This window comes from Bombus terrestris, chromosome 2, assembly GCF_910591885.1.
Source record: "Bombus terrestris chromosome 2, iyBomTerr1.2, whole genome shotgun sequence".
In the NCBI taxonomy this organism is placed as follows: Eukaryota; Metazoa; Arthropoda; class Insecta; order Hymenoptera; family Apidae; genus Bombus; species Bombus terrestris.
In genome coordinates, this window is record NC_063270.1 from 6,840,489 (window position 1) to 6,865,069 (window position 24,581).

A 24,581-nucleotide genomic window follows, 5' to 3' on the forward strand; every position below is an offset into this window, starting at 1 on the left:
CTCTCTATTATCGAAAATATTTAAAAATTTTGTCTGAGTTTTAACTTTTTATTACGACATTAAGTACTGTGATAATAAAAATTTTTATTATTCTCAATTCCTTACCAATTACTTAAAGCAGTTAAGGATACTAGATGTTTGTAATTATTATTGTGTGTATATTATGCTTTTCTTTATATATAATTTATGAAATAAAAATAAATAATTATGTACTTATGTAGTTTTCCGCATATTCGTTTTTTATTAAAGTTTCCCATCACAACATCAGTATAAAAATTTAGCTAATAAATTTTATTTTTATCTCGGTATTCTTGAATCCATTTTTTAATAAAGAAGCGATGGTATTTCCGTGCTAAAATAACACTATATGGATCGTTGGCATCACTGCTTCTTAAGTCAAGATGATGTGCACTTTCTGGTATTATTATTGCTACTGCTGAAGAGGATAAGTTTTGTAATACTCCACCACTAGACCATGGATCCATTAAACCATTACTAAATGAAACAAAATAATGAATAAATAAAAGATTACATTATAAATAATAATTATATTTCATGTGAAATATTAGTATATATATGTAGACTTATATTATGTATATATTAATCTCACATTTGTTTCAATTGTTTCAAGTAAAACAAATTGATATTACTTGATGATATATATACCTGAAAACAATATTTGTTGCAGTAGATAGATCTTTACATCCATATTGTTCGCATATTAAGTTTGGCTGTGGTTTTACTGAATATTGTTTTATGCAGTCCTTGGTATATCTGTCCAAATTCCATGAACGAGGTTTAAACATATCATTTATTCCATCTGAACATATTGGCATTACCATTTCTGTACAAGCTTGGAAAGGCCATCCAACAGCACCTAATTGAGGCACAGAATCATTTAAATTTAAACACTTTGTTTCACCAGTATAATTAGTGAATATATTAATTGCTTTGTGTATTGCTATTAATAACTCTGTTCCTACGAGTGATTGATTTGTTAGATGTTTGCATACAGCCTGTAATAACAACAATATCTTGTAAATTATGAAATGTATATAAATGAAATAATTTTATTTAGAGATTAATTGAACAATAGACTAATTGTAAATCGAAATACTTACTTTAACGGGGTAAGCAGGTAATGGTGTCAAAAAGTTAGCTTCATATGGATAATTTACTACAGCAAGGTTTGTATAAATATCTTCCAAATAAGATATTAGTTGTTGGACATCGCTTGAATTTTTTAATGGTTGACATAATTTCCAACTATCTGCTAACCACTCTCTCCCTTTGTCTATTAGAAAAAATAGAGAATAATTTTAAAAATATAAAAAGACAATATAAATAATAGGTTACCCTATTACCGCTTGATGTTATATTGATAATAGTACTCCATGATCTACGAATAAGTTTTGGACAGTTTGTATGAGCTGTTTTAAAATCTGAGGTAACTATGCGTACAAAAGCTTCACATTCTGTAACTCCACTAAACTGTAATATTGGAGCTGAAGACGCAATTGCTCTGTAATATTATATAATTTTTATTTATATTATATATATTTCTTATTGTATTTCTAGTTGGTAATGTTTCACTAACCCTTGTACAACATGAGGATATTTCATACGTATCCATGCACTAAGCATACCACCATATGAACCACCAAAAACTATAACAGGACTATACTTATATTCTGGTTTAGATTTCACATATTGAATCAAATCGACATAATCTGCAAGGGCTTGTCGAGATGTTAGATATCCTAAATGATTCAAATCCATGTAGGATTTATTGTTATAAGGCATAGATTCTCCATAGTAACGATGTTCAGCAAAAATTAATAAAGCTCCAAATTCTGGAGCTATGTCCCACATGAAACCCTGTAAAATATAAGAATTAAGTCGGAATTTTAAATTATGTTTAAATGAAATGTTAGTTAATTATCCTATAGGTTGTATACTTACAGTATTTTGAGCAAAATTTTCAATGTTACCTTCATTTCCAGTATAAAAGAAAATAGGTGCATCTTTTCTGATTTGCCAAGTATTATTTACAAGATATCGTAATTTAAATGTATCTGGCACTGAAAAGCTAAAGTGATCCACCTGTGATATATTTAAAATAATTTATTTTTTATACAAAAGAAAATATAAATAAGATTCATACACGTGTGTAATGTATAGAACTTTAGTAATTTAATAAGTTTAAATCTCTGTATATTGAGAGATTTTCTCGTAAGGCACATGCAATAATCGATAATTTATAAATGTAAGAATATATGTACATTAAATAGGCAAGAAAAATAAACATATAAAAATAATTCGTAACGAATGTCACCGATAATAGTTCTACATCAGGAATTTAATATCACATACTGGCATATTAATTGTTTTAATCTCATATTTGTATTTCCCGCTGTATAACTCATTTTGAGTGCGTAATTGATTTTGATAGTTTCCGTAAAATTTATTTAAAAGAATATATTGCATGGTAGGTTGCCATAATGCAATAAAAATGAATAGTAAAATATTGTACAGTCCCATCTCAATACACTATCAATGAATTCCAGATTCCAACTTTTAATTGACGTTAATTGAATTAATTTATGATAAACCAACATCGGCAACAAATGTCTTTAGAACATTTCCGTATCAGGCACTGATATATACACACACATATCTGTATACATATATACAGAGTTATCCACAGTCGTATATGTATTACGGTGTATTAACTTGGAATCCGTACATGCAAAAACTTGGAAAATGATCACATGGCCACACGTACACGTTTAACACTACGGTCAAAACAGTCAAAACATGACATACGCCACCTATAAATTACCGCTACAACTAGAGCTAATTATAAACGAGAACACAGAGCGAGTCTGGTGTCAGCGGCTACTACACGTATGGTGTTTATTTGAAAAATATTCATGTATATTCGCATTTTTACAAACAATACAACTCTTTCTTACTTCGATCGGCATTTTTCATTTTTGACGATTTTAACATTTTTTCTATATTATAATTTAAAATTTGTGGCTTTTGTATAGTATCCGGACTGTAAAATATTCGACTAGAATGACAATCTTTAGAAATTTTTTAGATCTTTTTAAAAATTTGGTACTCTTAATCTACTATATGGCTTACTTACTATATGGCATGCTATTAGATTAGGTTTGGATTATTTTTTATTTTCCGGCCATCATGCCGTGAGGTGGCCGGCTGGACTGTGATTGTACAAACAGCGGTAAACGGTAAAATTAATATTTGATGCATTGACATTAGTTGTACCATTGGTTGTTTTACTGTTTTGTATGATCACGGCCTTACATGGATTTGTAGAGTTAAGATTTTTGTCGGTCAAATATTTATAAAGCTGAATTTTCAAAATTGTTTATTACTATTAAAAATAACGGCTTTAACAACCTAAAATATCCCTGAAAAGACATATTCAGATAAAAAATTTTGCAATCCAGATACTATACTTTATCCAAATATATTAATGATCACTTTCTACAAACTAACCGTTTTGCTATAAATACGTTGAGTGTGTCGCGTAAAATAAAAAAAAAATTAAAAGAAAAAAAGAAACTTTATGTTTTTCTCGTTTATACACTTAATAATACACTTATAATACACTTCTGAGCTCTAGGCGTGACTGTTCAAGACTGAAACTCTTACAATTTGACTTTCGGGGGGATTTGCTTCTTCTTTGTTTATCACCCCTCAATATCCTCCCTATCCTGTAGGCGTACGGGACCGTTGCCACGCTTCTAGAGCATTCAATGGACCGTTGGGACTCATTAGGCACTTCGGCGATATACATTGTCGCCAAAGCCGCCACATCTTTATCTCCATTGTCGATCCATCGGATTCGAAGTATGCCGATCGTGACACCATCCTGCCCACGGTATGTGTGTGTCCTGGTCTCTGACGTGATTTACGTTACATACCCCCCTCCTTAGATTGATTTTGGTCCTCCAAAATCTTAGTGTTTCTTCAGGATTGTTTTATGGACGCTAATTGGTTAAAAGTGTGTTTTCTTCTTTGTCTTAATCAACGAAACAAAAACAAAAAAAAAAAAAAATGCATAACAGCTACTTATGAAGAAGGTGAAGACCGTCCTGGAAAGTAAGGTTTAATACGATTACCATGTATTTTCCTAATCGAGTCATTCACCATTATTTCGTAATAAGGGGTTTTTACTTTTTCAATGGTGTATGGCCCTAGCCATTCAGTATCTAACTTATGTTCTTTATGATCATTATGAACTAATACTAAATCTCCTTCTCTAAAAATGGATCGAGGTTTAATAATTTTTTTTCTTTGATCTCTTTGGTATCTTTGTTTACTCTTCATTAGAGTTTCTCTGGCTTTAAGTAGCTTGGCATCCCATTCTCGTTTCCTGAAGCTAACCTCATCAGCGTATGTTCTTTGGGGATTTTGGGATATGGTAGAAGGGAGATTGGCCTTATGTCCAAATGTTAGTTCGAAAGGGGTATATCCAGTGGCATCATGAACCATAGTGTTATATGCTAGACACACAAAATTTAGGTTTTGATCCCATTCTGTTTCATTGTCGTTTTGTATAGCTTTTAACATGTCGGATATTATAGCATGTGTTCGTTCTAGGCTTCCGTTGGATTGTGGATGGAATGAGGTGGTTTTTATGTGTTTGATTCTAAATGCTTCTTCGTATTGTTGCATTAGCTCGCTAATGAAACTTTGTCCTCTGTCAATTAATATATGTTTCGGCGCGGAGAATATATAAATGTAATGATTCAGTAAAGCATTCCAGATTGATTGGGTCTGTTGTGTTTTTAGGGGCACAAGTATTAAATATTTGGTTAGTTCATCGTGTATAGAGAGAATGTATTGGTTTCCTATCTTGGTCTTTTTCAACGGACCTATCACATCCATAGCGATTTTGTCGTTAGGTTCTAACGGGGTGTCGGTTATCTGTGGTTCCTCCTTTCCTCTTATCCGAGTAATCTTTGATGTTTGACATGTCGCACAAGTTCCTATTCTGCTTTTTATTTTGTCCATTAGGTGTGGGATATTATATTTGTCTCTGATTCTGTGGTACGTCTTTTGTATTCCGGGATGTCCTACCAAGTCATGATTTTCTTTTAGTACTTGTTCTATTTCCTCTTCACTTAAACTCTGTATTGGTTCGTAAGCAAATTCTATGTCGTCGCGTTGATCATTGAAAAATAAAAGAAATCTTTTTATGTGTGCTTTGTCTTGTGCGTTTAAGTTGTTGTCTCCTATTCCTATCTTTCTATTTGTTTTAAGTATGTTTGATATTTTCTGTAACCATACGGTTTCGTCATATGGGCCCAGATATGTTTTTGTTAATTGGAAAAAGTTGTCTTTGTTAGATGTTAGTTTCAATAATTTTGGTATTTCTTCTGATTGTTCTTGAAAGTGGTTTATTTCTGGAGGGGCTTTTCTTTGAGGCGGTATTCGAAAATTTTGGCATTGATTGGGAAGGTGTCCCAATTGATTGCATTTGGGACATTTCGTTTGCGTCCTTTCGCTTAATGGTCTGTTCTCAAACTTCGTGAAATTGTTCATTCTTGGTCGAATGTTTTGTGTGCGTGGAGTTTTATTATTCGTATTACCTGTAATAGCGAGGCGATTGTCTACTGGATGAGACGCCTGGTTACGATAAAATGGCGGGGCGGTTGTTTGTCGTGTCATCTGTCTGCGAGAGCTGTGCTCGCGAAAGTATCTTTCCATATTCATTGCTTTCCTTTCTGCTTCGATGAGATTTGGGGGGAGATTAACCATTAGCGTCTGCCCTATTTCTGGACGAAGGCCTCTTACATAGTCGGTCACAGAGTCCATGTATAATTGCTCATTCATCACTCGTCGAGTTAGTTCGTCTCTATACTCGTTGGTAATGCTGTGTTGGAGTTTGTTAAAAACACTTCGAAATCTGATGTTATAGTTTTGCACACTTTCGGTTAATCCTTGCCTCATTCCTCTTAATTCGTCCTGTTGTTCTCTCACTGATACTTGCGCAGCTACATTACGTCTCAATGCTTCGTACAGAGATTCGAATTCGGTAATACGAATATTGCGGATTGCCATTGCGGCTTTTCCTACAATTTTCTCTATTTTAATCATTTTTAGTAATAGTGTTGGTTCGTTACACATTATTCTTACTTCTTGTATTTCATGAATAAAATCCTCCACGCCTATATCATCCTCTCCGTTTAATATCGGAATGCATTTTAATGCACTCTCAGCTTTTAGCTCTGGTTGCGTATATTGTTCAGGAAAAGTCCTTTCCCAGGATGGTTGAGGTGGTGTTTGATGTAATGGGCGAGGTTCTCGAAGGACCGATTGATCTTTAGCGGTGTGGGTTACTTCGTCTACGGTTATTAGGGAACGGGCCTCCGATACATTTCCCGTTTTTGTTTTTGCTAGAACTTCATCCATACGCAGTGTAAGCATACTCATTTGTTGGGTCAGTCTCTCATTCTGCTTCTGCATTGCATCAAGCAAAGCTTTAACTGTTGGGTCTATTCCGCTGTTAGTTGAAGCGGCGCTAACAGTTTCGGTTTTATCATCTCGTGGCGTTGCCATTGTTATACTAATTGTGCTGTCTGTTCTCGTTCTGTATTTGGCAAAAGAATCCAGGGCTTGCTCACCTTGATCGTTTACCCCGTAGGAAAGGTTCCGTTGCGGTGTTCCTTTGTCGAAACGTCGAAAGTGTCTGCTCTGTTACAGTGGTCCACTGATCCTCAATCTTCAAAGTTGACCGTAGCCCGAAATGCGTAATTTCGTTTTCTTGAAGTTGATGGATCCTGGCAGGATCGCCAAAATGTCACGTAAAATAAAGAGAAATTTTATAAGGAAGAAGAAAACTTTATTTTTACTTCGTTTATACACTTATAAGACACTTCCGAGCTCTAGCCGTGACCGTACGAGAGTGAGGTCCTACAATCTTTTTACTTTCGGTCATCTGTTCTCTCATTATCCCCACTACCCTGTAGGCGTACGTGACCGTTGCTACGCTTCTGGAACATTTTATGGAAGGACCGTTAGGCCATAAATGAATCCTCAGGTACTCTGCCAATATACATTGTCGCCAAGGCCGCCATGTGTCTCCATCATCGGTCCATCGGGTTCGAAGTATGCCGATCGTGACACCATCCTGCCCGCGGTGTGTGTGTGTCCTGGTCTCTAACGTGATTTACGTTATACGATCATGAAGGAAGGCGTCAACGAGGGTCATAAATTCCCGTTACGATTTGATAATCGACGCCACGAATTGGTCGATCCCCTAAATAAACAAACATAATTATTACTGAAATTTGCTCATGCACGGTGTTTTCCAACAGATAAATAAAAGTTTACAGGCTGATTTGCAGTATTATTCTAAATAGAAATCATCAAATAAGCATAGAAGCCTTACAAAAGGCTTTAAAAATTTAAGCCTTTAAAAATTACCATATTAAAATGCTAAAAAGTACCATAAAACTTATAACTCCAGGTAGGTATAAAGAGTCTGCTGTGCTGCTTTCTGTTGAAGATGCCTACATGGCTTAATTTGAATGCTTAATTATCTGTCTAAATACCCTGAATATCTTTTACATTATAAGTTTACACTCTTTGAAACTTTTTGTAATTGCATTTGAAATGATTTTTAAAGGCTTTCATTAAATGTTTCGTTAAATTGGTTTAAGTTATTACAAAATTTCTAAAATGTGTTTATATTTTTGTCTACCGTTATAATTTCGTGTCATATTATTTAATACATAAAATTAGAGATATTCGTTCTTTAATAAAATTTATCATCGACACATGGCTAAATAATCTTTTTATAGGTACAGAAAAAAGTATCGGTATATATATAAACGCTCTGGAAATGAAATTGAAATTAAGCTTCACAAAATTACCAATTCAGAAATTTCATACGATAGCGCTCAATCTTCTATCTATATCTTGGCCATAGATGAAGCCTATAATATAATATATCGCGGCCACAAATATTGGCCGTGATATATCTACCAGGTAAACGAGCGAAAGGAATAATGACACATAGCTCTTTACGGTAGCTGATCATTATTTGATCTGTGGGGTGAATTTAGTAAAGAGGTTTGTTAGGTTTATTCACGCATAGGGATATTTCGGCCGATTTTGAATTGTCTTCAAGAATTTTAGCATGAAGGATCATCTCTTAAATTTTTTTACACCTGTAGCCGAACATCCTGTATAAGATGTAAATATTCGAAAATCCGTCCCAACCCAAAAAGGAAGGACTACTAGGCATAATAAATAATAGTAGGAATAAATTTCTGGTAATTACTGCTGTAAGATATTAAACTTCTCCAAATCAACGAAAGACAATTTATGATTTGAATAATTTCTTTTAAAACAATTTCCATAGAAAGAGAGAGAGAGAGAGAGAGAGAGAGAGACTTTCTATTTTATTCTTTATATTTCAAAAAAAAATTTCAAGTGCGACGCTTGATATACTTTTTACAATAACATTAATTAACATTTCCTCATCGGGTATTGTTAAACTAAGGATTGTAATTTATTTGGAAATTTTGGTAGCTAATGTAAAAGACTATAATATAGATTTCATTTCATATTGTTTCATTTGTATCAGTTTGTATATATAAACATGTAACAAATATATATGAAAGTATATATAATTAATTTTCATATTTTTTTATTTGTTAATCATAATGAAAAAATAAGAGTTAAGTTATGTTTGTAAATATTTACTGAGAAAAATTTATAATCACTATATGTATAAATTTATAGTATAATGATAAATTATATTTTTTTATTTATTATATAATTCTCACTCCTAGGGGACATAGAATGGGATTTGATTTACAAAACATATAAAATTACACAGCCTTCAATCCCATATCATACCTTCCTGGCCTTACACTCCTAGTTTGTATCCGCACATACCCCTATCCTTTGGATGTTATTTTGGAACCTAATGTCTATTCTTGTTGCTAACATCAGGGAGAGCATCAAACATCTTTTTACTTATATCTAAACTTTTGCCTAAGCCTACTTATTTGATCTGCTAATCTAAACTATCTTAAAATATATTATTATGATCTACAAACTACAGATTAAGCACTTCTCTTGTCCTTCCCTTCCTCTTTATTGTCCTATCCAGTTTTCTTAATCAGTTCACAGAGATTCTTTTCCCTTCTCCATTTAATAATTTTTCTATATTGCATGTTCTGCCCCCTTCCCCAATCCTCACATCCCTGTATAGTCTTTCGATCAGTGCTTTAGGATCTCCAAGTCTCTCTCATATAAAATGTACCTCCTTCTTTCTTTATTTTCCCAAAATCTGTTGCTCACTTCAACATTCCCACACCTCAACCAACAGTTCTTGTGACCAACAATTAGCTCACCCTTTATCCTTCTTTTTCTAAGTACTTAGCTTAAGTAGACAGAAACAAGTGGTAAACTTATACCATCTGTTATATCTTGTTCTATTTATTCTGTTGTACTCTTTTTAACTGTGCACTTCCTTATCTCTTTCCCTTATAATCTTTTTCTCCATTTTCCTTTCTACGTTCCTCATCTGCTCCATTTCTTTCTGACTCCATCCAATCTTCCACATAATTCTCTTCCTTCCTTACTATTTAATGTAACATCCGATTTTATCCTTTTCTCCTTCAAACATTATTCCATTAAACTGTTACCTCTCCCTGTTTTGTTTTCAAACTTCATGGCTCTTATTATCCTGGTCTCTATTCTTATTAGTAATAAGTTATGTTAATATAATTATATTTAGGATTTCATTTAATTTAAATTGAATAATTAATAGACATCGACATAAAATCTTTATTACAAAAAATAAATTAATTCATTCTACATACAAAAATACAACTAATATTAATAATACTCTCTATTTAGTGATGATTTAATAATTATATTATCGAGAATCATCATTATCAAAGCATGATAGTAATGACACCGGTAAAATTAATAGTTTATAATGTACGGCATATAATGCACAAATATCATAAACCATACTTAAGATGTGATAAAAATTTCTGAAATATATATTTTTCTTTTTTAAGAATTAAAAAACGCTTATTAATAATTACTTTTAAAATCTGTATAAAAATTTTATAAAGGAAACTAATCACAACAGTCTGTGGTTTGATAATTAAGAGTATGTTACACGCATTAAATTGATCTTATTTTATAAATTATAAGATTAGAAAAAAATTATGGCTTCGTGATTCATTTACAGAAATGTTTACACGTATTAGTTTGTACAAAACATTTTATACGTATGTGCTCAAAAATTAAATAATATCAACTTTGAGGCAATGTCCTAAATGCCAGATGAATATTCAATTTCAATGTACAACATATCGGTTACATTTAATAATTCGACTTTGCACATCAAACATAAACGTAAAATTTTTATTTATAACGTGAATTTTTAATTTAGAATTTAACGTGAATAATGTCATTCATTGTCTATTTTGTACAATCTTAATATTAATATCTTTAATCCCTTTTAGGATATACATATAAATCGTAAACAATTGTTTAATACTCAAAGGTATACTTTGATATTTTCAATTACAATGAATTTATGTTTATTTTACTAAGGAAAAAGATCTATATATTCCAGTCTTGCATTATGATATTATGTCATATGTTTAATAAGAACATGTGACTGAGCGTCTCATTTATACAGAGAGGAGGACTTACTTGTTTATGGTTTAAATATAGACAATTTATAAAATTACGAAATAATATTAATGAATGTAAAAATGATTCTCTTCACTTTTTACAAATTCACATTCTCCGACGATTAATATATAAATTTTAGTAGTAAATTTCAGTAATTATAATTAGTATTCTCTATTAATTAACTGGAAATTGTACTTTAGTATTATCGTTTAGATGACATTACTGTTTGTAATTATGTTACTATTCCTTAAAATAAGGTACAGTAAATAAGTATTGCTAATTCTATCAATATACATCTGCCACTTTTAAGTGATTGGTCCCTAACACAAAAATCTCCTAATAGAGTGTTGTACAATAAAGTGCTTTAAATTAAAAAATATCTAGCCTCTTCTAACTACTTTTTTCCTTTAAACTATATTGCATACTAAAATATTAATATATATATATATATATTAAATATAATATATAATATATATATATATATTTTTTTAAACTAAATATTAATATATACTTCAACATTTACTTTTGTACTTCTGTGTAAGTCGCATTTGTTCTATTCTTTCAGTATACTGACATTCAATTTCTTTAAGTTTTTCTTCTTGAGTACTAACTATTGCATCAAGCTTTTGTTGTAGTTGATTCATGGCTTTTTTGTATCCTTCCTCTATACGTTTACCTTCACTTAATGAAAATTTCTCTTGATTCACTGCATACTCCTGAAAAATTTTTAAATATTAAATTCGTAAGATAGAAGAAAATTAATAAAATGGGTAAAATAGATATGATTTACTTTTCTATTACAAAATTACCTTGTAGTTGTTCGCAATCTTTTTTGCCGACTGATATTTCATTTTTAACGTATCGATATTACTTTTCATTTCTTTTTCTCTTTCTTTTAACGTTTTTATCTCTGTTTTCAAATTTTCTTCACTTTCCTGTAACTGCTGTAATTTTTCATTCATTTCAACTTCTTTATCTTTTACTTCCCAAATTTCTCTAACCCATTTAGTCATAACTTTAGCCATTAGATTTCTCTCTTCATCCACATCACTTTCTTTTTGTTTTAATTCTTCTTGCAACTTTTCGATTTCCAACTGTTTTGCTACCAATTCCTTATAACAAGTTTCAATCATTTGACTAAATCGTTCCTTCGCCACTTTTAAATTTTCTACTTCCTGCGTCTTTTCGTGACATATATTTTTTAATTTTGAAAACTGTATTAAAACTGCTTTATATGTTTCTTCTAACTCATTCCTTTTTTTTCGATCATGTTCCTCTATACGTTTAAGTTCTTCATGTACCTTCTGTTCCATCTCTTCGCGTAACTCTTTTACCATAACTTCCCTTATTTTTAGAAAATCTGTGCCATCACTTGAACTACCTGGTGATAAATTTAATTCAGGAAATACTTGCTTTTGATGCTTAACATATTGTTCAAATTGTTTAGCTTGATTTTTTAACTTTAAAACAAATTGATCTCTTTCCATTTTTATTTTGTCAAAGTCTTTTAATCTTTCTAATTCCTCTTCCTTTCCTTGTAAATCTGTTTCTAGTTGTTTGATTCTTTGCTCCATAACATGATTACTTTTTCTTCCAGCCTTCAGATGATTTATCTTAATACTTAATTGTGTCGCCAAATCTTTGTAGTGAGAAAGTTCTTTTTCCAATACACATTTTGAATTTGATGATATTTCACTATTTTTTTTTAACCTGCCCTCGAAATTTCCAATTAGATTTTTCGTTTCTGATAATTCTACTTCTAACTGCGCGATTTTATCTTTATAAATGCTTGTTTCACTAATTAAACTGTCACATTTATTTTTTAAATCTTCATTTTCTATTTGATACTGAGATACTTTTAATTTTACATCATCAGAGTCTTCAATCTTTGAATTTCGTTTGATACTTGATAATTCAGAATCAAGTTTAGAAATTTTAGTAATAAGATTATTCCTTTCACTAATTGCATTTTCATATTTCTTTTTCCAAGATTCTTGAGATATTTCCATCTGTGCTGTCTTTAATTTAGCATCATCTAAGGCAGATTGATATTCCAATACTTTTTTATGTTCTTTAACTGCAGCATGTAGTTTATCTTCTAAACGTTTACAATCTTCTTCCAACTATAAATGTATTAAGTTTGATGAATTTATATATAGCAGACAAACAATAATAAACAAGATATATATACCTGATTTATTTTTTCTAAATGTTCGGAACAATGATCTGGCAAGTGAACACTTATTTCTTGGTTAGGGTGGGCATTGCGTAATTCATTTAAAGCTTCTTCTTTAGCTGTAAATATTAAATTTATGATAGGTCTTAGTAAAATTTTTAAATATATGGAAGAATAAAAGACATCCAAATTTTATTGTTTTAAACGATATCAATATTACCTTTTTCAATTTCTTGATGAATTTTGTTTGTGTATTCATCTTTCTTCTTCCTTTCACAATTTAGATCTTTTTCTAATTCAATTACTTTATTTCTGTACATGTCGCACTCTTCCGTTAATTTTTCTGCTATCTTTACTTGTGCCCTTAAATCATGTTGGTATTTTTCTATATCTATTTCACGTTCTTCTAAGCTAGTATATTTTTCTCTTAACATTTTGATTTCAGATTTGTGTTCACTTATTAATTGTTCTTTTGTACTACAGATATCTATATACAATTCTTTAACACGATCCAACTCTTTTTGCGTTTGTTCCAATTGCACACTGTAAGTTAAAACATTTATCTCATCCATTTTAAACGTTATGATATTAACAAGCAAAAGATATATTTAGAATAACTGAAACAATGTTGATACTTACGATAATTGCACTACTTCAACTCGTGCTTCTTGTCTAACTCGTTCTACAGCTTTAGCATGTATTTCTAAATATTCTTTATTGTACTCATCAATGGTGTCTTTTTCTTGCTGATTTATGTTTTCTTGATGTAATTTTATAAGTGTTTCTTCATTAACTGCTAATGTTTCTTTTAATTTCTGTTCTAATTTTGTTTTTTCTTCTCTCAATGATTCGCATTGTTTTTTTACATCACTGAGATGATTGGACAACTTCTGTATTTGAGCATTTGCTTTCAAAGCTTCATTCGTAAGTACAGATTTCAATTCTTGTTCTAATTCATTAACACGTTTAGCGTATCGAGATGCTTCTTGTCGACATGTATCTGCTGCAGTTAAAGCTTTATCAATTTCTTTTTCTTTTTGTGATAAAGTATTTTCTAATCGAGTTATTTCTTTCCTTTTGACAGCTTGTCCAGCTAAACATCTACAAAGATAACAAGATAACAATAAAATTAATATTCTACCACATAATAATTTCATGCAACATAAAATTACTTTTAATTAAAATGAATTACCTTTGCAATTCTCCCCTTAATTTACTTGTGATATCATCATAGGGTTTTGATTTTGATTTATTATGAAAATCACCTAATTTCATTTGTCTAATAGAATCAGATTCTTCTTCTAATGTTGTAGCTAACAATGAATCATACTGTGCAGCATCATTTTTTGCTATCTCTAATTTATTCTATATATATATATATAAATACATTATTATTTTTAATATAAATCTTGCATATTTTTTAAACGTATTTTAGGATATATAGCGGATTGAAGCTGTTCCTTAAATGTAAATTAATACTTTAAGTACCTGTAATTCTTGAATCATTTTTTGCATTTCTTCTCTTTCTTGTGTTAAAACTTTAATTTGTGCTTGAAGCTGCATTACTTGCTGAGCGTTATTTGTAGCCATAAGATTTCGACACTGCGTCTGACTTTCTTCTAATGCTTGTGCTAAACGATTCATTGTATCTCCTTTCTCTACCATCAATGTTTCATTTGCCCTTCTTACATCAGCTAATTTATTTTCCAAAGCGACATAAGATGCTTCCTATTAAAATTCAAGAAAATCAAACATGAAATTACGATAATTTAATGAGTTAAAATATAATTCTTCTGGTATAAATATGACTTTTTAATAGTACTCTCATGCAAAGAAAATAAGTACATATATGAAAACCAAGAAACTTATATAATTATGCAATATGTTCTTTACAAGAGCATTATAATTCTCAAAAAATACAATATCAACAACTTGCCCAAATACAATGATTGTTGGAATCCATATTGAACAGCTATGACACAAATATTTTTTATTATTATTATCATCATCATCATCACCATCATCATTATCATCATCATCATCATCGCCATCACCATCATCACCATCACCACCACCACCATAATCGTTATTATTATTATATTTGTAACTTAATGAATATTAACAAATAACAATATTTTAGCGTGTCTTTATTATAATAATTTATAATAAAAAGATATACACTAAAATCTAATTATCTATCAATATACATTAAGTTATAAATAAATATGAGCAAAATGTAATACATAATGTAATACTAGAAATACCTTTGCATTAAGTTTGTCAGTAAGAACATCTATTTGAATTTGCATATTCTTCATTTCAACAGCATGTTTCTCTTGCGCTTGTTTCAAAAATTTTTCATGTGTTTTATCATTTGCTTGTAATGCTTGTACTCTTTCTAATACAGTTATTTTTTGTTGTAATTCTATTACAGAATCTCTTGCGACATTTAATTCTTCTGTCATCTAAATTTTGTAATTTTTATAATTAGGTAATTAATGCATCTAATGCTATTGGAATGATAAAACCATTGTAAATAGTACAGGGAAGTCTTACATTTTGATTAGTTTTCTCTAAAACTGCATTTTTCTCGTTCATTGATGTTATTTGATTATGAAGATCAGCAATCTCAGCTTTTGCATCAACTGCAAGAAACACTTTTATAATCCTTTATCTAGATAATATTTTATGAACATGTTTTATTAAATCTTACCCAAAGCATGTTGCGTTTGATTTCTAGATATGTTTGATCTTTCAATATCAGCCTGTAAAAGTGTTATTTTCCTACTAAGCTGATTCTTCTCTTCTTCTTTTTCCAACCGAACTTGTTGCAATTCTTCTGTTAATCGCTTAACTTCTTTCATTCGCACTGTATATAAAACTTCTAATTGTTCCTTACTATCATACTCGGCCATTTTATAAGCTACACCATCATCTGTTGGTCTGCCATTTGGACTTGTTTTGTAACAATGATTTATATGATCAGATGTAACATTGTCACCACCTCCAAACTCATGAATTTGCTTACATTGTACATTATTGTCATATCCATCGATATAACCATTATTTGAATAATTTTTACCTTGAGCATCGTAATGATTAGCTGGTGTATGATAATTATACGAATAATTTTCATTAAATGTATAATCTTCCTCAACTTGTGTTCTTAAATCTTTAGGAAATCCAGAGTTTGGTAATCTTGTTAGTTCATAAGGTGTTTCAGCAATAATATTATGCATATCATTATCCTTATTATTTTTAGAATATGGAGTATCAGTTTGATCATATACATCAAAGTCTCTTTGTATATTGGAAATTGAAGGAGCGATTTCTATCTCCGACCTATGATTTATTATAGTACTATCATAGTTATTTGAATTTTTGACATGATCATAAATACCAAATTCTTTCTGTAATTGAGATACAGTTTGATCTTTGGATGATATAATTCTTTGAGGAGAATTTAACATAGTATTAGTAACTTCTGATCCTTTAGTACTGTCTTGATAATGGCTGTCATTAATAGAACTAGTGTCAGATTCATCATCTAAATCATCAAATGCATTGTCCAAGAGATCCTTGATCTAAAACATTAAACGTTATCTATTAAAATTACAATCATTGAAGAATAAACCATTTTGGATGGAACTTTTCAATTAAACTGCAAATCAAGCAATAAAATTGGAAAGTTAAAATAAAGGAAGGAATAAAGTAAAGGAAGATGTACCTCTTTATTACGTTGCTTAGCATCTTCTTGTTCTTCATCTTCTTCTAAGTCTTGTATATTTGTATTTAGTTGGATATTTTCTGAACCTAAAAATAAGCTCAGACCTGGACCCTCCATTCCTATCGTCTGGCATACACGAATTTATCATAAAAACCAAACATTTATAGCCAACATATTTTTGTTTATAACACCATAACCTAAACGCAACAAGTGGGTCACAGAAAATTAGTTTGAACTATAATCCCAGGTTTAACAATACATTACAAAGTCTTAATAAGCTCATTTTTACTAATCTCAATAAGTCCACGACAAACAACTCCGAGATTATTAAATTTTTGGAATGATTATACGCTCTGCAATTTGCTTGTAAACAATCTTTGAAAAGTCAAAATGCATTACAGGAAGTCTATATGCGGAAGTAAGCTTTCTGATTATCTCTGCTTTTCTATTGGTTCATTCATAGAGCATTACTAGCGATGATAGTAGCGTATTTCCTTCAAGAAATATTTAACTGTAAAGGATTTACGTGGATATATGTATATTAGTACTAATAACAATAATTTCAACGGTGTAAAAAATAACGTTAGTCTCAACTTTGAACATGAAAGCAGTAATACAACGTGTGACAAAAGCTAGTGTTTCAGGTAATGATTAGGTTATATATGTTTTGTTGTAATAACTAACTTGTTGTCTTTTAAGAAACAAAAATCAAAAAGAAATGTTAAATGTTACCATATGACTATAAAATAAAAATTATATATGTATTATATATTGTATTAAATTGAATAAAACATGGTCAGAACACAGTTTCTCCTTTCTAATTCATGAGATACATATGTACATAATAATACATGTAAGATGTATTGAACAGTATAATTTTCTATAGAATATAAAGTCATAAAGTGATGCATTGGCATTTATTTCAATTTAATTTCATTAGAATGTATAAAACGTTTTTTGCTATTATCATTATATATACTCAATTTATTCTCTATTGATACTATCATAAAATAATTTTTCAGTTAATGATGAAATTATTAATAGCATTGGAAATGGTCTCTGCATTTTAATTGGTATAAAAAGAGATGACACAATAGAAGACATGAAATATATGTAATATATAATATTATTATAATACATATTTTGAACAAAATAATCTAGCTCAATGTAAAATATAAAATAAAATCTTATTTTTCTTAGAGTAAAAAGAATATTGAATATTAAAATGTTTGATGATGATAATAATAAAAAATGGAGTAAAAATGTTATGGATAAAGAATATGAAATATTATGTATTAGTCAGTTTACATTGTACCATACCCTGAAAGGAAATAGATTAGATTTTCATAAAGCCATGCCTGCCCAAGCAGCTGAATCATTTTATAATAATTTTCTTATTGAACTTGGTAAAAATTATAAACCAGAATTAATTAAAGGTAAATAATCAATAACCATAAGCTATTAACTTCATATGAAAATATGTTGTTTATTGCATTTGAATAGAATGAAAATAAAATGAACCTCTATCAAATCGTTATTAGATGTTTGTTCAGAAAAGTAATATATTCATTCTGTTAAATACTTTCTACAGATGGTAAATTTGGAGCAATGATGGAAGTTAATATAAAAAACAGTGGACCTGTAACATTAGAAATAGAATCTCCACTTAAACTTAACGAATCAAACCAATGTAATGATACACAATGAATATTGATGGAAAATCAAAATGAAAATATATGAATATTAATTAAACATACAATAAATGTTATTAAATACATAGCTTTATATATTTTTCTAATTTTTTCCCTCTATTTATATATAGATATGTTTCTCTATCGTTTAACAGTTTCTATGATAAATTCAGTCCCCTTCTATATTTAATAAACATTGTTCTTGAGTGATATAATTTGAACCCAATTAATTTCTATATAATTTTATAAATGTAATTTTTAATATGGTGATATAAATACAATACTAGTAATTCTTTTAAAAATGTTGTCTGATGTACACATTGCAAATATATATATATATATTTGTTTACTTTAATTATTTGAGTTTTTATATAATTTTGATAGGTAAAATCTTTACAAATTTATATAATGCACATTGTCGTCATATTAACAAATATAATATAGATAGAATCAGCTGAAGAGATGTACAGATAATTTGTCTTTAAGCGAAATACTGTTACAAATATTGTTTATAATATGTATCATAAATGTTATTCGTCATATAGGATTTCATATATTGTTAGAAGATCGTTTCTTCGATTTGACGATTTTGAAAACGCTTGACGTTAAAAATAGTCGGATACATCGTTGTAAGAAAAACAAATAGTATGTCTAGAAAAGATTTTGATATCATCAGGGTAAGTGACAAAGCGAGGTACCTTATGTTAAGATAAAGAAAGTGATTTTCAAATATTGTATTATAATATAAACTTACGCACATTTCTATGTAATTAAGATAATAGCTTTATGTAGTATGTAATTCAGTCAGTATGTACAAATATGAGAAATTAGAAATAAATGGATGTACATGTGTATTATCATATACGGAATTTTTATACGGGTATCATTTTGCATTACATTAACATTTTTAATTTTTATGTCACATTTAAATGTTTTGAACGTGGCATCAAATATGTAATTACAATCTTTTTTCCAGAGTTTTTATTATATTGAAAATATTTATTATTGTAGATAATACATTAACTCATACATAAAAATTACTTATATTTTTATATCTACATATATAAAAATTACTATAGGTTTTTATTTTATAATAAACCTATAACAACCGTTTTTATTTCAGCGTTAAATGTTATCGTATAAAGGTGTAAACGTATGTATCATCCAGAATAAAAGATCGTTTAAAAGATTCGGAATATTAACTTTGTTTACTATACTCGTTTGAACTGAAATATTTAATTATTAATTTATTAATCTCTTATTGAGACACAATGGAGAACGAGGAAAAAATGGATAAAAAGTCAATAATTGTAGAAAATGAGAAAGGTACATATCTAATATCATTATTAAATTATGAATTCTTTAAAATATTATTAGCGATTCAATAATAATAGATAATTATATTTTAGATAAATCTGACGTTTCTTCGCAAACAAAAGAGGTGGGAAATACAAAGAATGTGCAGTCTCAAAAATCTGATACTACAAATACTGGAAATGATGAATTAATTCATTCGCGACAAGTATAATAATATAAAAGTTCTAATATGATTGCTACCAATAATCGTATAGCGACTATTTTTAAATAAATGTATGTATTCATTTTTCAGTCGCGCGAAGTTCAAACGGATATCGCGTATACAGAAACAGTAGGAAAATTAAAAAATCGGCTAGATACGTTGATGAATTCTTTAGCTACTCTTTCGGCAGAAAAATCTAAAATGGAAGCAAGTTTTCAACAGGATAAGAAGCAATTGAGGAACGAACGAGACGAAGTGAGTTTACACTATATGTGTATATGTATACATATTTATATTCATATCAATATATATTCATTTATATTCTTTTTGTTAAATATAAAATATTTAGTGTGAAAAAATAATCAAGGATTTGAAAGAAAAATTAAACAAAGTGCAAACTACGAATTACTCTGAAATCGAGCATGTGAAATGTAAATTAATTATGGAACGTCACGAGAGGGAAAGAGAGCAAGCTGATCATGCAAAAATGATAAAGTATGTAGTAAGATATGAAAAATATACGTAGAATTTGTAGTTTTATGTGAAATTTTGTTAAAATTTTTCTTTCTTTTTTAGAGAACTGCAAAAATTATTACATGAAGAACGACGAAACAAAGAACAACTTGAAGCACAAGTAAAAAGTCAGTTTGCACATAAGACACAATGTAAAATACTTGAAGCTGAATTAGAAATAGCTAGAAATAAGCTTAAACAAGCAGAAGAAGCAGCTAAAGAAACACCCCCGATTCTACTATCACTCCAATCTGAAATGGCTCTAATGAAGAAACAACATTTAAATGCAATACATGAAGTAATTTAAAAAAAATATATATCTATTTGTATGAGATTGTTTTGTCTACTGTAGGCATGAGAATGGCTAATTAACTTTGCAGGAACAAAAAAGAGCTGCTGCTGCAGAACAGCAAGCTAGAGCATTAGCAATGACTCATGAAGCAAGAGTAGCTGGTCTAGAAGCAAGACTAGCTGAACTTTCAGAAATTGTTGGAGGATATGATAGGCTCAGACAGCAAGATCAACAAGCCATACAGAAACTGAAAGACCAACTAATTAATTTACAAGACTCTGAACATGAGTATATTACATTAAATAACGAACCTGAAGAGATCATTTCTAGAATAAAAAACCTGTATACCAAATTGTTAGATTTAGATAATAAAAAAAGCGAATCAGCACATGTTAAATGTTAGTTAATTAAAATACTTTTCTCTTATATGAATAATACATTGTATAATTATTAGCAAATTTGGTTTTCAGCATTATTACATAGCTTAGATTTATATGATAAACAACAAGTTATTGATTATAAAGAAAAGTATGAAACTTTGTTACAAGAATTCGAAGATTATAAACAGCAAATGAAGTATAGTAATGTTGGAAACATATCGTATAATATTCAGAGTCAAAATATTGCATCATCTTATGATAAAAATAGCAAAACGCAATTACATATTTTAAAAGCACATAATAATAATCTAGAAGAACGAATACGTGTTTTAAATAACGAAATTGTGAATAAGGAAAGGGAATTGAAGTTAAAATTGGAGCATCAGGAAAAGGCAAATTTTTTTCTTTTCTTTGATCACTCGGTGACAAATTAAATCAACTATATTTAAAATAACTGTGGTATAAACAATAATTGGTTATTTTTACAGTCATCTCAAGAAGAACATGGAAAATTGAGACATTTGTTATTACAAAAGGACAATGAATTTCGTAATAAAATATCTACGTTAGAGCAACAATTATTACGTCAACGAGAACGATCGATGGCTCTCATCGAAGAAAAGGATAAAGAAATTTTAACTTTAAAAACATCTTTTCACGCATTATTACCCAAAAAGGAAAATACCGAAGAAAGGAAGCTAAATGCATCAAAATGTGAAAATGGAACAGAGCCTATTACCGATTTAGTAACAGGATTATTAACAAATGACAGTCCTCCAATATTGCATTACAGTCAAGAGTTGGCAAGAAAAGAGGTGCAAGTATCAGCATCTAGAAAAAAAGTTTTAGAGTTAGAAGCAACATTACGGGAAAAACAAAGAGAAGTCATATATATAAAGGAGAAACAGAAAGAAAATATAAAAACTTTGCAAGCTCAGATTGCGAGGTAAATTTCAAAGTGATGCATGTATTAAAAAATTGGAAGAAAGATACGTTTACATTTGATTATATTATTCGATTTTTAGGCTCGAAGCTTGCAAGTCTAGGGAAGGTGCAAATCTTGAATATTTGAAAAATGTTTTTATAAATTATTTAACTACAAGCGATGTTTCTAGTAAACGTCATATGCTAAACGCTATTTCTACAGTATTGCGTTTTACTGCGGAAGAATTAAATAAGGTAAAACATTAATTTATATTATGGAAATGTATAAAAAGATTAGTAGCTGATCTAATCATAAAATTTATTTATTTTGTTATATTTTCGGTGCTATCTCAAATGATATTTGAGTATATTATACTAATAATGTGTTCATAAGTAAAAGTTAAATCTATTATCTGTAATTATTTAAGAAAGGGCATTTCCAACCGATTTCGGTGACCTTGAAATATGTTATCGGGGACATAATCCTGAATAGCTTTTCCCTATACATGTTACCGTCGCTCGGCCTCAGTTTCGGTGATATACGCAAAAGTATTTTTATCACTATGTACTTTTAAGAGGGTATTATCCTATGAATTCTTTAAGTTGAAGATGTAGTCCAACGTTGCAACTTTTTTTCGTAGTTTACTTTGTTACTTCTTCCTCATAAATAATCATTTTGTATACAGTTTTAATTAATTGCCTTTTGGTTTTATCCTACCCACAATAAATGAGCATTTAGAGATCGTATCTCACTGACGTAGGTGATTGTAACTTTCGATAGACTAAAACAAAAAAGTAAAGAAGATTCTTAATCAATAGGCCTATCTTTAACGTACGTACTGAAATAAATAATTTATGTCGAAGATTGGCAAAATGATGAATGCTTAAGTTGCAAATTTCGAAGTTTCATTCTTTTTTCGATAATTGTTAAATAAAACAAGCATGATAAATTCAACGTAAAAATAAAGTAAATTATTTATTTTGATATGAACAATGACAATAAACCTATTGGTTAAGAATTTTCTTACTTTTGTTTTATATATATATATATATATATATATATATATATATGTAATAACTAATAATATATATAATATGTGTATGTACCTATATATATATACATGCAACCTAATGATAATCACGCATGCTCTTAGTTCTAGAGTTATGCAGAAAAGCACGTTTGGTAGTACATATACATAAACAATAGTTGAATTTACGATATACTTACAAAATTGAACGAAATAAAAATTAAGTCATGCCAACGCGAGGATATTAGTCTTCACCAAGTTACGACCCATCGATTTGTCTTTTCTGTTTACATTAAGGATGATTATCATCAGCGAGTTAAGTTTAGGGGGAGTTATATAAAGATGCGGTCGCTTACATCAGAGTGAAGTAAAAATTAAAATTAGTTTAAGCTTTTTTTGAATATATCGGAAACTAAGGTTAAGCGACGGTAATATGTATAAAGTAAAGTTGTTCAGAATAATGATTTTGACAACATATCTCAAAGTCATCGAAATCGTAATGGGCATCGTAATACCCCTTTGTAAATAATTACCCTATCCAATGATTATCAATTATATATATATATATATATATATATATATATATATATATATATATGTATATGTATGTATATGTACATATATAATTATCTTCTGAGATCCATGTTAAATCATCTATGCATTATAAGAAACGATGTGAAATCATTGCAAGACATTCCTCGCGTTAGTTCTATGAATTTAAGATATTTGAAAAATATATAAAATGATACAACTAGAAGAAGGGTTGTAGGACTCTTATACTTTAAAGATGTTTAGATTTCTTATCGAGATATGTAAATAAATTATAACTTGTACTTTAAGCAAACGTATATTATTATTTCAAAAGGACACTATTGTTTCTTTAATAGTAAGGGTGACGGTAAAAAAACATTAATATTGAAACGGAAAGCGATTTGAAATAAAATTGTCATACAATTGTATGCACTCTCATGCATACTTTTTGTAAGTATATGCAGGAAGAAATAAAATATAAAATTTACGATCCATTTATATTACTTAAAATCTTACATATATATATTATATAATATATATTTAATATATATATAATATATATTTACTACATAATATATATATATATATATATATATATATATATATATATATATATATATATATATATATATATATATATATTATGTAGCAAATGTGAACAACTTAGGGGGAAAAACGGAACATTTTGTCGACATATGCAAGTACTTACTTATGTGTACAAGGTATGATGTACATTTCAGTATATTGATTAATAACATTGCCATTATATGCTCAAACTTACGTTGTCGAAGAAATAATTTTAAATGCGACGTTTACATTCTTTTATTGTTACTTTTAGATGTGTAATTATCCTGTGAAATTAGTAACAGAAAATTCAATACGCATCACGTATATATTCCGTCGTATTTATTTATACTCCAGATTTATGTTACGTGCATTATATACAAAACGAATGACTAAATCGTGACGACACGTTTGGCATATATGTATATATTTAGCGTTTAATCTGTCGTTGAAAAAAGAACTAAACACAACTTATCGATAGTGTCTTTGATAAGTTTTAATATACTTGTGATTGTACGCATTTTTATCG

The 24,581-nt window shown here is 29.3% G+C and overlaps 4 protein-coding genes across 5 annotated transcripts; 2 read left to right on the forward strand and 2 right to left on the reverse strand.

Annotated features, from left to right (window-relative positions):
* Nucleotides 1–218: 218 nt before the first annotated feature.
* On the reverse strand, nucleotides 219–2,819 carry LOC100645620 (lysosomal Pro-X carboxypeptidase). Its single transcript, XM_003393546.3, has 7 exons — nucleotides 2,374–2,819; nucleotides 1,963–2,103; nucleotides 1,598–1,878; nucleotides 1,365–1,522; nucleotides 1,122–1,294; nucleotides 667–1,016; nucleotides 219–495 (listed from the first exon to the last, which is right to left on the reverse strand). Exons 1-7 carry the CDS (start codon nucleotides 2,539–2,541, stop codon nucleotides 282–284), a joined length of 1,485 nt encoding a protein of 494 aa, XP_003393594.1. The 5' UTR covers nucleotides 2,542–2,819; the 3' UTR covers nucleotides 219–281.
* A 4,304-nt stretch (nucleotides 2,820–7,123) lies between these two features.
* LOC100651984 (centrosomal protein of 152 kDa) lies at nucleotides 7,124–17,054 on the reverse strand. 2 transcript variants are annotated; one of them, XM_048414309.1, is made up of 13 exons: nucleotides 16,611–17,054; nucleotides 15,597–16,467; nucleotides 15,440–15,528; nucleotides 15,148–15,348; nucleotides 14,820–14,855; nucleotides 14,372–14,611; nucleotides 14,076–14,248; nucleotides 13,523–13,984; nucleotides 13,104–13,426; nucleotides 12,899–13,002; nucleotides 11,517–12,830; nucleotides 11,231–11,423; nucleotides 7,124–7,297 (listed from the first exon to the last, which is right to left on the reverse strand). In XM_048414309.1, the coding sequence occupies exons 1-13, from the start codon at nucleotides 16,725–16,727 to the stop codon at nucleotides 7,236–7,238; spliced, it is 4,185 nt and encodes a 1,394-aa protein (XP_048270266.1). In that variant the 5' UTR covers nucleotides 16,728–17,054; the 3' UTR covers nucleotides 7,124–7,235. The 2 variants fall into 2 exon arrangements, with proteins under 2 accessions (XP_048270266.1, XP_048270267.1); XM_048414310.1 differs by lacking the exon at nucleotides 14,820–14,855.
* Nucleotides 17,055–17,071: 17 nt separating this feature from the next.
* LOC110119143 (D-aminoacyl-tRNA deacylase 1) lies at nucleotides 17,072–18,389 on the forward strand. Its single transcript, XM_012315884.3, has 4 exons — nucleotides 17,072–17,254; nucleotides 17,633–17,723; nucleotides 17,811–18,046; nucleotides 18,202–18,389. Exons 1-4 carry the CDS (start codon nucleotides 17,212–17,214, stop codon nucleotides 18,315–18,317), a joined length of 486 nt encoding a protein of 161 aa, XP_012171274.1. The 5' UTR covers nucleotides 17,072–17,211; the 3' UTR covers nucleotides 18,318–18,389.
* A 281-nt stretch (nucleotides 18,390–18,670) lies between these two features.
* LOC100645742 (GRIP and coiled-coil domain-containing protein 1) lies at nucleotides 18,671–23,975 on the forward strand. Its single transcript, XM_020867645.2, has 10 exons — nucleotides 18,671–18,978; nucleotides 19,425–19,627; nucleotides 19,711–19,823; nucleotides 19,911–20,075; nucleotides 20,170–20,315; nucleotides 20,397–20,631; nucleotides 20,714–21,023; nucleotides 21,096–21,397; nucleotides 21,494–21,951; nucleotides 22,031–23,975. The coding sequence occupies exons 2-10, from the start codon at nucleotides 19,573–19,575 to the stop codon at nucleotides 22,194–22,196; spliced, it is 1,950 nt and encodes a 649-aa protein (XP_020723304.2). The 5' UTR covers nucleotides 18,671–18,978; nucleotides 19,425–19,572; the 3' UTR covers nucleotides 22,197–23,975.
* The last annotated feature ends 606 nt before the right edge of the window (nucleotides 23,976–24,581 follow it).